At 39.5% G+C, this 16,033-nt stretch overlaps 1 protein-coding gene across 2 annotated transcripts in view; it reads left to right on the top strand.

Annotated features, from left to right (window-relative positions):
• Positions 1-1,147, top strand: part of CDH10 (cadherin 10) — a 120,265-nt gene extending 119,118 nt beyond the window's left edge. Inside the window, exon 11 of one of the 2 annotated variants that reach the window (XM_028168033.2) lies at positions 442-1,147. In XM_028168033.2, the coding sequence (XP_028023834.1) occupies positions 442-926 (485 nt within the window). In that variant the 3' untranslated portion in view covers positions 927-1,147. Of the gene's footprint in view, positions 1-435 lie in introns of both variants that reach the window. The other variant, XM_028168032.2, reaches the window with a different exon arrangement.
• Positions 1,148-16,033: the final 14,886 nt, after the last annotated feature.

Below are 16,033 nucleotides of genomic sequence, written 5' to 3'. Positions count from 1 at the left end.
GCCCTTCTTCATTGTTTTATTTGAAGCTGAATTTGATTTGTGTCTATTTTTTAAACATCTTATGTCACTATTTAATGCAAAGTATAAATAATGTCTGTACAATCAGGAACTATCTTTAAACAGTTCTTAGAAAAATAGATAAAATAAGTCACTGTATTTGAAAAAACCTTTCACATTGCTTTAAAAGTAAATTAGAATCACTGTTCTTAAACTCTAACCATACTGGCTAAATCCTTTAACACTCCCCTCTCCTCTCACGCCTCCCACTCCCCACAAGCCCCGCAAAAAAAAAAATTATGGAAATACAAAATTAACCCTAAATTCTAACCAGTTCCAGAAAACCTAAATAGCAAACTCCTTTATAGTACTTCCACTCGTTATTTATTAATATGTGTTTCAGATGGACCTCTAATGCATCTTTTTTCTTTTTTCAAGTTATAGTAGTACTGTTTGCAGCTCTGAAAAGACAGCGGAAAAAAGAGCCTCTGATCTTGTCTAAAGAAGATATCAGAGACAACATTGTGAGCTATAACGATGAAGGTGGCGGAGAGGAAGACACCCAGGCCTTTGATATCGGCACCCTGAGGAATCCTGCAGCTATTGAGGAAAAAAAGCTGCGGCGAGATATTATTCCGGAAACTTTATTTATCCCACGGAGGACTCCGACAGCTCCGGATAACACGGATGTCCGGGATTTCATTAACGAAAGGCTAAAAGAGCACGATCTGGATCCCACCGCACCGCCCTACGACTCACTTGCAACGTATGCCTACGAAGGAAACGATTCCATCGCGGAATCTCTGAGTTCTTTAGAATCAGGTACCACTGACGGAGACCAAAACTACGATTACCTCCGAGAATGGGGGCCTCGGTTTAATAAGCTGGCGGAAATGTACGGTGGCGGGGAAAGTGACAAAGACTCTTAACCTAGGATATATGTTCTGCTCAAGCAAGAGGAAGTAACTTTAACGACACCGTCTCCACTTCACAATATTTGATATTCAGGAAAATTTTCCTGCCACTCAGCACAATTTGTTTTCCCATTTCCTTTTTAATTTGTTCATTAATTACATTAATTATTCCCTGTAGGATGTCTCATGGAATATATACGACATTTTATTTAATCACTTCCAAGAGCCAAAGCTATGGAAATTCAGTGTTGTCCTTCTTAGGAAATAAAAGATAATTTCAGAAACACGAACAGGCTAGTTCTCCCTTAAGCAGCCTCACAAACAAGCCGCTTCCGTTTCTTAAAGGTGAAGAAAAATTTTAAGGTATATCCTGTTCTGTATGTTAAATTAAAAAAATAAAAAATGTACATGTGGTGTTAGTAGGTGTGATATGCAACCTGGTATACAAACGTTTGTGCAATTTCATTTCATCAAATTCTATCTGCTAATGTTTTATATTTATATTTTTGTATTTATTTTTTAAAAAAATAAACCAGTTTTTACAACTACCTTGTCTCTAGCTTCTTTTTTCCCTAGGGAGAAAAAGTTTCTCCACAGACTAAATTTCTTGGTACAAAATTACACTGAATACAGGTAAGAACACAAAATCATTATCATTACTATTGAGAGCTCTAACCAAATTAATATGATTTAGGGAAGAATTATTTTTCCAATGTGTCTTGCTATGCTGTTATATGTGAAAAACTCTTTACATTAAGAGTGATAGTCATTTACAGATCACCTAAAAATGTACCATATAAGCAAATGTAAAACATGACCAGCCTTATGCTAAATACCCCAAACACCAGCAATGCAGTAATTTCATTTTGTCTTTATTCACTAAAATAATATCTGAAAGAATAAAACGTTTCCTTTTTTTGTATGACATTTGTGCTATTCAGGTTTATGGGCACTAATAGTTCAGACAGATTTCATACTGAAATAATCTTTTAATGGAAAATATGCTTACCTCCCACAGTGACTTTGAAATGCCTAGTAATGACAGTAATAATGCTGAATATTCCATTAAGATACAGCAATGTAATTATGTAAAGTTTCCCAAAATGCATTACATATTACATATTGGTAACAAAGTCTGTTTTTCTGTCAATGAATGATTCAATAGAAAGGAATAAAAAAGTACTGGCAGTTAACTATCCAGAGTTCCTGAGATTCAGGGAAGCCAACTGCCACTAACTGATGCCTCTTTTCTCAAGATCCAAACATGATTTATTCATAAATGGAGCACTTTGTTGGGCCTACACTAGGAAGTCACATTCCCTGCTGAGTTTATCGTAAACAATACCAAAGATTTGTGTGCTTTCCAATTAGTGAAAATGGTATGCGTTTGGAGTGAGTCAGAGGGCAATATTGACATATCCTTAATGCAGAATTAATTATTTCAATCTTCTCGAATGCTTTTTTCCCCCCAGCTTCCAGGCTGCAAGACACATATCCCTCTGACCACAGACATTTTAGTTTGCATAGTAATCTAGTCACGAAAGAAAAACAACCCATGTGGTCTAATTAAAATTACAGTCATGTGGGGCTTCCCTGGTGGCGCAGTGGTTGAGAATCTGCCTGCTAATGCAGGGGACACGGGTTCGAGCCCTGGCCTGGGAGGATCCCACATGCCGCGGAGCAGCTGGGCCCGTGAGCCACAATTGCTGAGCCTGCGCGTCTGGAGCCTGTGCCCCGCGACGGGAGGGGCCGCGATAGAGAAAGGCCCGCGCACCGCGATGAAGAGCGGTCCCCGCACCGCGATGAAGAGTGGCCCCCGCTTGCCGCAACTGGAGAAAGCCCTCGCACGAACCGAAGACCCAACACAGCCAAAAATAATAAAATAAATAAATAAATAAATAAATAAATAAATAAGAAAATCCTTTAAAAAAAAAAAAAAAAAAAAAAAATTACAGTCATGTTACAAGGCTGACACATCAGACCACAGTAAAACCAAACTTGGTCAACTTCCTATATTCCAAGAACCCATTCACCCACCCAAAAGGTTGACTGTCAGAAGGACAACATTTAAGGAAAAAAAAGTTTGCTCATATATGTTGAACTGAAGAGAAAACCCTCAATATGCTAGAAGGTTTATTTATTCAAATAAAATCAGCAACAAATGGAAAAGATAAAAGAAGGCATATCTCACGAGCATTTCACATTAGTTATGATTCAAACTATAATATTCATTTGAATAAAAATTAGTTTAAAAATTTCCAGCATTAGTTATTTTTATTAATATTAGATGTCAGTAATTGGAATTCTTATTTGAATATCTTTAATTATCCTCATTCAGATAATTTTAGACTGACATTAACTTGCTCTATCATTTATTTTGTCATCCAATTTTTATATATTTAGAGAATCAGTGAGCTTTTGCATTATTCAAACCAGGTTTCCAAAAATTCTCTTTAAGGAGATTGATTAGCAGGCTTCTTTGGCAATATAAAATCTATATTGTACAGAAATAATCTTTCAGAGTACTGAAGCAGTCCTTGGTATCAGATATCCTAATATTTTTTGATAATGAAGGTGATATGTTATATAATTAATTTCTTGGAGATCCTGAAATTAAAAATACACCTATAAGGACCTGCTCAGACTGTAAGTTTCCCTTACATTATGCTCTCCCAAAAGCAGGCCCAATATATAGATTATTCTATGTCCACAATTTCTTTTATATGGGGAGTGGGGAAAAATGTCGCTCAGTAACGTGTTGATTTTATGAGACAACTATGGACTTTTCATTTATGCATCCATGTATTCGTTCATTCATCAATTATTTTGAGCAGTTATTATAAAAATCAAAGAGTATTCTAGATCCTAGAGATATAATAATAAATCATATATAATTTATATATATGTATGTAATTAGTCTATTAGTGACAATGGGGGGAAAAAAGGCAAAATAATTACCAAAACTCTCAGACTTTGTAACAAAATACCTAACTTGTACTAACTTTTTAAAGTACAGTGAAAAGAAATTATTCTGTCATCCTTTTTTATGTTTTAAATATTCAGATAAGGGAAATAAAATGATATATAAGCCTTCGGTCATTAGAAATGGTGATTAAGTTAGTCAATTCTCATTAGTTCTATTTTCAATGAAATATCAAAGAACGTTTATATAATGATAAAGTAATGCTCTTAGACTGAGGTTTCTCTGTATATGTTAAGTAGATACTGTCACACAACTGCAAGAGTTCCAGACATAAACTATGAGTAATTAGATGTTTAAGATACTCTAAAATAAGTAAACTTAAGGTGTAGAATTGAGACTTAGGGATATCTACATATTTGGTTTCATCTATCAACATATCTGCCTAAGTATCTATATATAATGGCTTCACCATGCCTTCAACAGCTGCACCCCCCTCCCTGCTGGCAGGGCTGACCCTCTGCTGCAGCCCCCTGTCCAGTGGCCTTGCACATGGGTGGGCACCCCTGGGCAGTGCTGCAGGACTAGGTAAGCTGCAGCTGCTGGTGACGGCGAAGGGAACCTCCCTGACTCACATGCCGCCCCTCCAGATCTACAGCAAATCTACTACAGATCTATTAGAAATGCCCTCTGTTCCCACGCTTGAAATAAAGTAGACTGTTGGTGTCCTTTTGCACCCAGCTGCTGGACCTTCCCATTGCTCTGAAAGAGTGCAGGTTTCGCCCACAGGGAGGGGTACAGGGCTCCCGCTTGGACATCCTATAGGTTGAAAATAGTGTAAGAAAGAAGCATCTAGTTACTTCTGCTGAGAGTGCAGGAGAGAGCCGAGTCTTCCCTTTTTTACTCCAATGTTTTGTTCAACACCAAAACTTTTTAACTGTTGTGACCATACTATTTCTAGCAAATCCCCCATGCAAGCAATTGGATTCATTTCATTTTTAAAACATACACAGAATCCCACCACTTCTCACCATTTCTGTTACCCAACTGAAACCTGTTTTCTCCATTGTTAGGAGCCATTAACTTCCTAACTGGCCTTTCTCTTGTCACCTTGCCCCACTTATACTCTACCATCAGCACTGAGGTCAAAGAAATATTTTCAAAATGAATTTCCCATTTGATTGCTCCCTGGTTCTAAACTCTACTCCTTCCTCATTTTACTCAAAAGTAGAAGGCAAACTCCTTATAATGTCCTGAAGGCCTTCCCAGAACCCTTTGACCTCTTCTCCCATTTACTCTGCTCCAGCTTCTCACCCTTTGCTGTTCCCCTCTGACTTCATGTGTTTATACTAACCATTCCTTCTATCTCCAGCCATGTCCTTATTTCTTTATAAAATGCTATTTTATACGTTCTTTATAAAATGCTATTTTAATTGAGGTCCACACTGTCCACCTTACTTATAGAATTTCCCTAGACTCACCCATTGCTCTTACACTGCATTTGTTTTCTCCCTAACACTACCACAGTTTTAACATGTTATATGACTTACTTATTTACTATGATTATTTTCTCTCTCCCTCAAATAGAATGTAAAATTCATGAGAGCATGGATTTTGTGTTTTTTCATTGTGATGTCCAATGCACAGAATCATGTCTATCTGTTTAGGTATTCAACAAACACATATTGGAAGAATTCATAAGTATTGTACTTTTGGATTTATCACATATTATACTTAATTTTACATATGTATGTATACATATTATGCATATGATATTTCTGCTTCTTCCTTTATTTAGATAGTGAACTACTCAAAGTTATAGGAGGTATCTTAATGATTATTTTGCTCATTTACCAGGAACCATTTTACTTCCAGACTGATATAGTACTTGGGTATTGTTTTAAGGATAAATGTTAATTAGCCAAAAATTATTTTGACTAATTGCTTTAGGAAATTAGAGATATATTCTGAAGAACACACAAATCTGAGAAAGTCAAAACAATGATTTAAACGAAGTTATATAGTAAATGTGCTTGGAATATTTACAAAGTGCTGAAAATTATAATAGTGGGAATTGACATAAAATAAATACTACAGTCAGAGAATGACTGACTTTTCAGGTTCTGTTCTGGTGTGGTTGGGGTCTGGGTCATGACGGGAATTTAATATTGCAAAAAGGTCAGATAAAGGGGCAGTTAATCAGGGAAAATTTTGAGAAAGATTATGATGAAAGGGAACAGAAGACCAGAGCCCCAAGGAAGACTCTCCTGCTTCCTTGCTAAAAGGCACTGGGGTTCAATTTTTTTTTTTTTGAGGGTTTATTTATTTATTGTTTTTAATATTTATTTTTCTTTTCTTTCTTTTTTTTTTTTAAACATCTGTATTGGAGTATAATTGCTTTACAATGGTGTGTTAGTTTCTGCTTTATAACAAAGTGAATCACCTATGCATATACATATATCCCCATATCTCCTCCCTCTTGCGTTTCCCTCCCACCCTCCTTATCCCATCCCTCTAGGTGGTCACAAAGCACCGAGCTGATCTCCCTGTGCTATGCTGCTGCTTCCCATTAGCTATCTATTTTACATTTGGTATTATATATTAGTCCATGCCACTCTCTCACTTCGGCCCAGCTTACCCTTCCCCCTCCCCGTGTCCTAAAGTCCATTCCCTACGTCTGTGTCTTTATTCCTGTCCTGCCCCTAGGTTCTTCAAAACCATTTTTTTTTTAGATTCCATATATGTGTGTTAGCATACAGTATTTGTTTTTCTCTTTCTGACTTATTTCACTCTGTATGACAGACTCTAGGTCCATCCACCTCACTACAAATAACTCAATTTTGTTTCTTTTCATGGCTGAGCAATATTCCATTGTATATATGTGCCACATCTTCTTTATCCATTCATCTGTCGATGGACACTTAGGTTGCTTCCATGTCCTGGCTATTGTAAATAGAGCTGCAGTGAACATTGTGGTACATGACTCTTTTTGAATTATGGTTTTCTCAGGGTATATGCCCAGTAGTGGGATTGCTGGGTTGTATGGTTGTTCTATTATTGGTTTTTTAAGGAACCTCCATTCTGTTCTCCATAGTGGCTGTATCAATTTACATTCCCACCAACAGTGCAGGAGGGTTCCTTTTTCTCCACACCCTCTCCAGCATTTATTGTTTGTAGATTTTTTGGTGATGGCCATTCTGACTGGTGTGAGGTGATACCTCATGGTAGTTTTGTGTTGCATTTCTCTAATGATTAGTGATGTTGAGCATCCTTTCATGGGTTTGTTGGCAATCTGTATATCTTCTTTGGAGAAATGTCTATTTAGGTCTTCTGCCCATTTTTGGATTGGGTTGTTTGTTTTCTTGATATTGAACTGCATGAGCTGTTTGTATATTTTGGAGATTAATCCTTTGTCAGTTGCTTCATTTGCAAATATTTTCTCCCATTCTGAGGGTTGTCTTTTTGTCTTGTTTATGCTTTCCTTTGCTGTTCAAAAGCTTTTAAGTTTCATTAGGTCCCATTTGTTTATTTTTGTTTTTATTTCCATTTCTCTAGGAGGTGGGTCAAAAAGGATCTTGCTGTGATTTATGTCAGAGAGTGTTCTGCCTATGTTTTCCTCTAAGAGTTTTATAGTGTCTGGTCTTACATTTAGGTCTTTACTCCATTTTGAGTTTATTTTTGTGTATGGTGTTAGGGAGTGTTCTAATTTCATTCTTTTACATATAGCTGTCCAGTTTTCCCAGCACCACTTACTGAAGAGGCTGCCTTTTCTCCATTGTATACTCTTGCCTCCTTTATCAAAGATAAGGTAACCGTATGTGCATTGGTTTATCTCTGGGCTTTCTATGCTGTTCCATTGATCTCTGTTTCTGTTTTTGTGCCAGTACCATACTGTCTTGATTACTGAGCTTTGTAGTATAGTCTGAAGTCAGGGAGCCTGATTCCTCCAGCTCCGTTTTTCTTTCTCAAGATTGCTTTGGCTATTGGGGTCTTTTGTGTTTCCATACAAATTGTGAAATTTTTTGTTCTAATTCTGTGAAAAATGCCATTGGTAGCTTGATAGGGATGCATTGAATCTGTAGATTGCTTTGGGTAGTATAGTCATTTTCACAATGTTGATTCTTCCATTCCAAGAACATTGGGGTTCAATGTTTGAATTGATGTCCTTCTTGTATTCTTTTCCTGTTTTTTTTTTCCTATAGGCTGTGATTATCGGGTATAAAGAGTTTGATGTGTATTTTCTTGATTACTTTTAAAAAGCCTCACTTGTTGAGATTGCCAAAACATACAAAGATATTGATATGCAAAGAGAACAACCTGTATATTTACCTGTGCATGGACTCTAGAGACAACCTTGAATCAAGAACCCACAAGAAAAAAAACAAAAAATGGAAACGAGCTGAGAGAATTGATGTGAATGAGCAAAGATTCTTGGAGCCAAAAGGTACACTCATGGTTAAAAACAAAAACAAGGGACTTCCCTGGTGGCTCAGTGGTTAAGAATCCTCCTGCCAATGCAGGGGACAGGGGATCAATCCCTGGTCCAGGAAGATCCCACATGCCATGGAGCAACCAAGCCCGTGCGCCACAACTACTGAGTCTGTGCTCTAGAGCCCATGAGCTAAAACTACTGAAGCCCTCGCACCTAGAACCTGTGCTCTACAACAAGAGAAGCCACTGCAATGAGAAGCCCATGCACCGTGACAAACAGTAGCTCCCTCTAGCTGCAACTAGAGAAAGCCCGTCTGCAGCAATGAAGACCCAATGCAGACAAAATTAGAAAATAATAAAAATAAATAAAAATTAAAAAAATAAATACAAAAACAAATATGGGTTCCAAAAAAAAAAGAAATCCAGCAAAACTATATCTATCTATCTATCTATCTTTAATTTATTTTCATCCACTCTAACATTTTTTATACGTATTACATTTTGCGTCCAATTTCCCTGAAAATCTCTTTATTTCTTTAGTGCTACAAATATGATACTTACTCCCATGCTGAACTAGCTAAGTCATTTTAAGATGTGGAAACCAGCTAAGCAAAAGAAGAGGCGAAAAGGCATGTTTCACAACTCTAATTAGTAAGAGCAAAAACAAAAAAAAGGCAAATAAAGTTACTTTGTTTAACCTTATTTTCTAGTATTATTATAAATGGATTATTTTAAGTTATGCATAAATTAGTAGCACAATGAACATTCTTTATTAAATTAAATGATTTATATAGGAAAGAATTAATGATTAATAAGAGCATAACAGAAAACTGGTAGACACTATGTGAAAGCTCTTTTCCAGCTGTGGAATTATCCTGAATTTGGAACATGACATTTACAACTCCACAGGAAGGATAGCACAGCAACTTCATTCCCAAATTTATCTGAAACCACCTGCACAATGTGAAATATTTAGAAGCATTCTTAAGACTCTTTCCATGATCTTTACCTCTCTCCTTTTACAGTCAAGAGGATTTTAAATGACTTTTTAATCAATATGTAAAATCTATGCCACTGTGTTACAGGTTACATTTATTTCCATTATCCCCACTATTAATATAGCTTAAAATAAATCTTTCCTAAATGATGTAGTTAATGTCAATGAACCTTTGTGAAAAGCAGTCAAACAGTGATTGACTCTGCTTCTGGCATATTCTACTTTTCTTTTAGAAGAGCAGGACTTTAGCACTACAAAGTTATTTGTTTGAAATTATTATTTATCATTTCCCATCTTTATTGAGATATAATTGATATATAACACTGTATAAGTTTAAGGTGTACAACATGATGATATGTGTATACATCTTAACTACACAACTTTCATATTTGTTTCTTCAAAGAGTTAAATTTTATTACAGGTAGAATTTGTCTCTGCCTTTGTAATAACTCTGAGCATAGAAAATATTCATTCAAAAGGGTGTAGGTATTTTAGTAGCACCAACATATGGAACATTCTATTGGCACACCTATATGGTTTAGATTAAGGCAGCTCCTTAATTTTTAGGTTGCATTTGGTTAAACAAACCTGATAAAATGCTAGTTCCAAGCAATGCATTGGACACCTAAGTAGGTATTACATAAATACTTGTTGAGTGATTGATTAATATTGGCATTCTAATACTTTGTTTTATAATTTTGGCACTGTGGAAAATTTCAGGTTCCATGCCTTCCTTACCCTCAACCAAAAAGGCAACATGTTTCATTCATATTTGAAAAAGCATATTCTAGAAATGTCACAGTAACCTTTTAAGATGACAGTCTCTGCCTAGGAATTCTTGACAGCAGCTATGCACAATTATGCCAGCTATATTTTGAAACTTTCTTACATCATCTTCCCAAAAGTGATAGCCTGGTAGACAGAGTTTAGGTGATTGGATGGAAGGATATGCAAACTCGATGCACACTTTTATAAACTTATTTTTGAGATAAGAATAGAGAAAGTGGGCTTCCCTGGTGGCGCAGTGGTTGAGAATCTGCCTGCCAACGCAGGGGACACGGGTTCGAGCCCTGGTCTGGGAAGATCCCACATGCCACGGAGCGACTAGGCCCGTGAGCCACAATTACTGAGCCTGCGCGTCTGGAGCCTGTGCTCCACAGCAAGAGAGGCCGCGATAGTGAGAGGCCCGCGCACCGCGATGAAGAGTGGCCCTCACTTGCCGCAACTAGAGAAAGCCCTCGCACAGAAACGAAGACCCAACACAGCCATAAATAAATAAACAAAATAAAAAATTAAAAAAAAAAAAAAAAAAGAATATCCTTTAAAAAAAAAAAAAAAAGAATAGAGAAAGTAAAATTCAATTACTGGTTTATTCATTGTCAAAATGAGTAATTTATTTAAAAGTAATCATATTATGTCTCAATTTCCCTATCTGTGAAGCTAATATCTCAATGCCTTATTAACACAAAACATTGAACACAATTAATTTTGTGCCTTGATACTTTCATTAGTATAAATTTTTCAATTTTATTGAAAAGTAAAAAAAAATGAAGACAAACACCGAAGTTATTCTCCAAATCACTTAAAATATAATGATGCATCTTTTAAGTAGTAAACATAAGTACCTAAAATATCACTGATTAACAACATCTTTAATGTGTGTTCTTATACACAGAATGGTAAGGCTATATCTAATTTATGATAATAGTGTTGATTAAGATGATAGAGATGATGATGATGATTATAAGTAACATTTATGTGCCTAATATTCCAGGTTTTGTTCAAAGTCTTACATATACTAATACATTTAATAGTTACAGTGACTCTGTAAGGTAAATACTATTATTATCTCCATTTTACATATGAGGAAATACAAGTGAGGATTAAATAAAATTGCCCAAGTTTCTACTCTATCTACACAAAGGAGTTCGGAAACACACTTGGCTCAGCTATAAGGTTAGTGCTCTTTAACCCAAGCCTACTCCTGGTAAGGATAAAACAACAAATCTTTATATCTCAGGGTTAGTAATGATAGTGAGGAGATCTCTATCAACAGAGTTGCTTATAGAGAATGAACTTTTTAATTAAATAATATGTAGTTGTATTTAAAACACACATTTGGCCTTAGCTTCACAGCTGGTACTGGGTTATCATCTAGGTCAGTAGAATTTGTGTAATCCAGGTCTCTCAGTTTGGTTGGGGTTTGTCTCCTTGGACTCTAACATGAGGGTCATATTGTATAATCTACCCTTTACTGGGCCACAAGTGTGTGGGAGATGGGGAGATGATCAAAATATCAAAATGGTAAAGGGAGCATTTCTCTGGTGAGTGGATGTGAGTGATGTCCTCTCTAATGTCGAAGGAATGGGGGTTCCCTTTAAGTACCAACAAGGGAGTCCCTGGATAAGACTAGTCATAGGTGTGAGGGAGCTGGAGACCTGAGGGCCAGGAATTAAGCAGTATTAGAGCTTAGTGTAAAGTATCTGTCCATTTGGGGGACCACTTATGGCTTAAAAGCTTGAGGAGCATATCTTTGAGTAAGCTGCTGTGCTTCTCTATAAGTCTGGACACTTGGGACCTGTACGCTAGGTGGAAATTCCACAAGAGTCCATGGTCTAGAGCCCATGACTAAACAGCTTGGGAGGTTAAATGAGTCCCTTAATCTGAATCTACAATATCTGGTGGACCCAAGGGGATGAGCACGAACCTGGTTAAGAAGGAGATTGCGTGATGAGACGCAGCATTTCTGGGGAAAGCCGCCCGCAGGAGTCCACTGTAAATACCATACCTACTAGCTCCAGCAGAGGGCAACAGTGGTCAGATAAAATTAATTTGCCTTCCTGCAGAGGCTCTGTCACCCTGGGGCACATGTCCCCACCTGGGAGCCTTCCAGAGTTTTATTTGGGAGCGAAGAGGGCAACTATTTACCACCACTTTGGCTAGACCTGTGGAGAGGGGGGGAATTCGCACTTGTATGCCCCGTCTGTGAGTGTTGTCACTCCCCTGTGCTGGGGTGTAATATGGGCCCACCCTGCTAGTGTGCACGGCACCTCTGGAGAAATAGTTGTGTCCAGAGTTGTGTGTGGTACTCTAGGCGGTAGCTCATGTGGGGCCTTGGAACAAGCATGCCATTTGGATAAGGAGTCGCAATATTATAATGTGCTTGTTGGCATTTGTGCACAGAGACATGAGTGACCATAATCAGCCTATGTGAGTCGGCTCTCTCTTTCCAAATGGGAACACCCCACAGAAGCTTTTTTTGAATCATGAAATTATCCATTTACCTTTGTCCAGACCAGACTGCGAGCCCATTGGCTACCATCCTGGAGCCAGTAAAAATGTGTGCCCTTGGGAGCCCCATTTTTATGGCCTGTTGTAGAGCCAGGGGCACTGCCACCATATCTGCCAGCTGACGCAAGCCAGGAGAGCCCTCCTGGTCTAGGGATATGCTGCCAGAAGGATGAAATGCTGCAACCTTCCAGTGGGCTGCACCGCATACAACGCGCGCTGCCATCCAGGAAGAACACCCACTCTCTTTCCATGCAGTTGGTCCCAAGGGGATCCCCTAATTGCTAGAGGGCCCATCAGTGGAGGTACCAGTAGCTGCACCTCAGTGTCAGTGGACAAGAGTCTGAGCATGGGGGCTGCCTCATTTTCCTGCAAGGGAAAGGCCCTTGACATCAGTTTAGTCCTTTCCTGAAGGTGCCGCATTTCTTTTTAACCGTGAGGCCTCAGAGGCCATGCCAAGGCTCTGCTGGATTGAATCCCTGACTCAAGGACTTTTGTGTGAAGTAGTTTGGGCTGTGAGCCCTATGATTCCTCTGTCTCTAAAAGAGCCCAGGAGGCTGTCAACATTTGGCATGTGAGTGTCATGTCCCAGGCTGCTGTCTAGGGCAGGCGTTTGGTCCAGGGCCCCATGCCCAGAACCCCAGGTAGAGCCATGCTGAGTCTAGAGACCCCACGGGGTGTTGCAGTGACTCAGCTAGGAAGTCTGAGCTGTAGAGGGACTAAAGGAAGGATCTGCTGTCTGGTTTGCTGGGCCAGCTGCAAGGAAGTCTGTTGAGGCGCCCCGCAGGGGGAAGAAGCTGATTTGCATGTAACAGTATAAATAGCCTTAAGTAGAATGAACAAGCGTGAAGTGTGTTGCCTCCAAAATGTGAACAGAACTAACATGTGCTGGGCCTGTCGTAATGTGACAGGAGGCTTGATTGTGAGTTGAGGTTTTACAGCAATAGGAATTTTGAGGCCCTTAGCTGACTTCAGAGGCTGGTCCTTGGATCTTATGTGGGGCAATGGTCCATCCTCTCTGCTGTAAATATTGTGTTTCTAGCTGTAAATCTTCTTGGGCTGCATCCTCAGAGAGCCCCCATAGTAGAGTGTCATCCATGTAATTGCAAGGGCACCAGTGGTTAGTTTGAGTGAATCTAGATCTTGCTACCTCATTATGTGCCATTCAGATAACCCATGGGCAGCCAAGCATTTTGGATATCAGTGGAGGTATCCGCTGATACCAGCAGATACTGGTATCTCTATAACCAGTATCTATCATCTCTATAACGTTGGTAATGGAGGCCTTAATGGTGGAAACCTTAATGGTGCATTGAAATTTTGATAGTCAATTGTTAGTCTCCATCCATTGGTGGCCAGTTTTAACACTGGCTAGGTGGGGCTATTAATAGGTGAGACCATGGGCCTAATGATCCCAGTGTCAAGCATATTCCTAATGATGGGCTGAAGGCCCTCTGTACCTTGTTTCAGTCAATACTGTGGTGTATTTACTGTTTTCACTGGAGAAGGCTGTTGGACAGGTTCTCATTTCTTCATCTAGTGTCTTCCTTTGGCTTTGAGCTTTGGAGGTAATAACTGCAATAGAAGGGTGAGCTTCATGCAAGCCATAAAAATCCTAGTAAGTAGGGGAAGGGATTTTCCCTCTATATGCTTAGGGCTTGTGCTTTTGTGTTTGGACTCTCCCTCCTCATTAGAAGCCTTGGTTATAGCATTGGGATTATTGGTGGCAGCAGCCTTTGCTTTAATTCTGGTTGACTTGATCCTGGTGTGACCCCTCATGGGTGGGGGGATGGGTTCACCAGTGTCTCTTAAGAACTTGGCCTCAGGCTCTGGGAGTCTTTTAAAAGGTTATATGTTTTCGGGTTCTTGGAAAAACCAGCTAGTTGCCTCATTTCTGGGGCAGTGAGTAATAGCTCAGAGCTATTATTAAACACTATGAAGAGTCAATCAGCACTCCCCCACACTTTTTTTCCCTCTTGCTGCATCAAGTCTTTTAAAATATTTTGAATCTGAAGACAGATAAAATTTTGAGTTTCAGTTTCTAATTCTCTATATCTGCCACTGATTTGACCTAATGAATTGTCCCTTAAAAGATATGCAGTTGACATCCCCTCGTGGTGGGACAAGTAGTCAGTTCCCTCTGCAGGGTGTTCTAATAGACCTCACTGAGATGGGGTCAGCCTTTGCTAGAGCAATGGTACCAGGATCATTCAGACCTAGACCTTGAGAGTGAAGAACCGGAGCTTTGGTATGTTGGTATGCCTGGGTGTTGAGCAGTGCCAAGGCTGCTTCTATGGGCATTTCCCATTTAGTAAGGAGTTTAATTTCCTTGGGCATTATAGTGGGGGCAGTAATAGGTGTTCTGGACATTTGTATTGAACCATTTGATCTTGTGCCACCACAAGCCTAGAGTGGCACTGATGATATTCATGGGATCATAAGACTTGAGATGGGACAGCAACAAGGTACGCAGCGTCAGAAGGACCTGGGCCCCAGCCACATGAGCCTTTGCCTTGGGCCATGACTTTCCCAATGACCGTGTCCCAACCACATGGTTTAGAGCTCAGTGTCCTGGTGCAGCCTGAAAACACAACGGCCAGGGAAGGAGAGCCTCCCCCTCCTCTTTCTAAGGTCACTGCCTGGCACATTTATACAGTAGACCACACGTGGGTGGGGGTTGTCACTTTCCTCTCCTGGCCATGAACTAACACGACTGGACCTTGTGAAAACTTAGCCAACTCTCCTAAGAGTCGGTAGCTGGGCTCATGTTTATAGTTGGGAAACACACCCAAAGCCTAACACCTGCTGGGCGAAATTGCTCCCCTTCCTGTGGGGTATTTCCAGGCAGAAAACACATCTGTAGCACCTCGGGTCAGCTCCCATTATCAATGCTCTGAGGTTCAGAAGGATTCTGGTGATTTTTTCAGAGCTGGCACTTTGGAATGGGAAGCCAAGGTAGAACTCAGCAGAATCAATACAAAGCAGTGAAAAATAGCACAACTGTAGGTTAGTATGTGGTAGACTTTTTCCAGATAGAATTACCCACCTGGGAGAGCCAGTCAGTAAGCCATTTGCAGCTAAATGGCATTTCTAATGGTTATAGCAAGACTGTTACAATCCATCCCATTCATAAAGCCAATTGTGACTTTGCTAAAAGCCCTAGGGTATTGGGTGGTGAGCCACGCTTCAACAAGGGAAGTGAAATAGAGAAATTCATTATACATAGGTCATGAAAAATGTAAATGGCATGCCCTGAGGGGCCACATGGGCTCATGGCAGGTTACAAGTAGAGAGAGTAGAGCAGGACCTGGGCCCATGCACTTATTAAGGTCATAGGTGGAGTGCTTTGGGTTCCTAGGCTAAGGAAGTATTGGTCAATTCACACTAAAAGGAACAGGGTTTTGATATGCTTCTGGGAGGGTCTTACCTTAGGGTGCACAAGAGGAAGGCCCTGGGAACAGGGGGAATGCTTATCCCAAGGGAAGT

The sequence above is a fragment of the Balaenoptera acutorostrata genome, chromosome 2 (genome assembly GCF_949987535.1).
Source record: "Balaenoptera acutorostrata chromosome 2, mBalAcu1.1, whole genome shotgun sequence".
NCBI classification, from domain to species: Eukaryota; Metazoa; Chordata; class Mammalia; order Artiodactyla; family Balaenopteridae; genus Balaenoptera; species Balaenoptera acutorostrata.
Note: the sequence above shows the minus strand (reverse complement) of the source record. Positions and strands in the feature narration are given on the sequence as shown.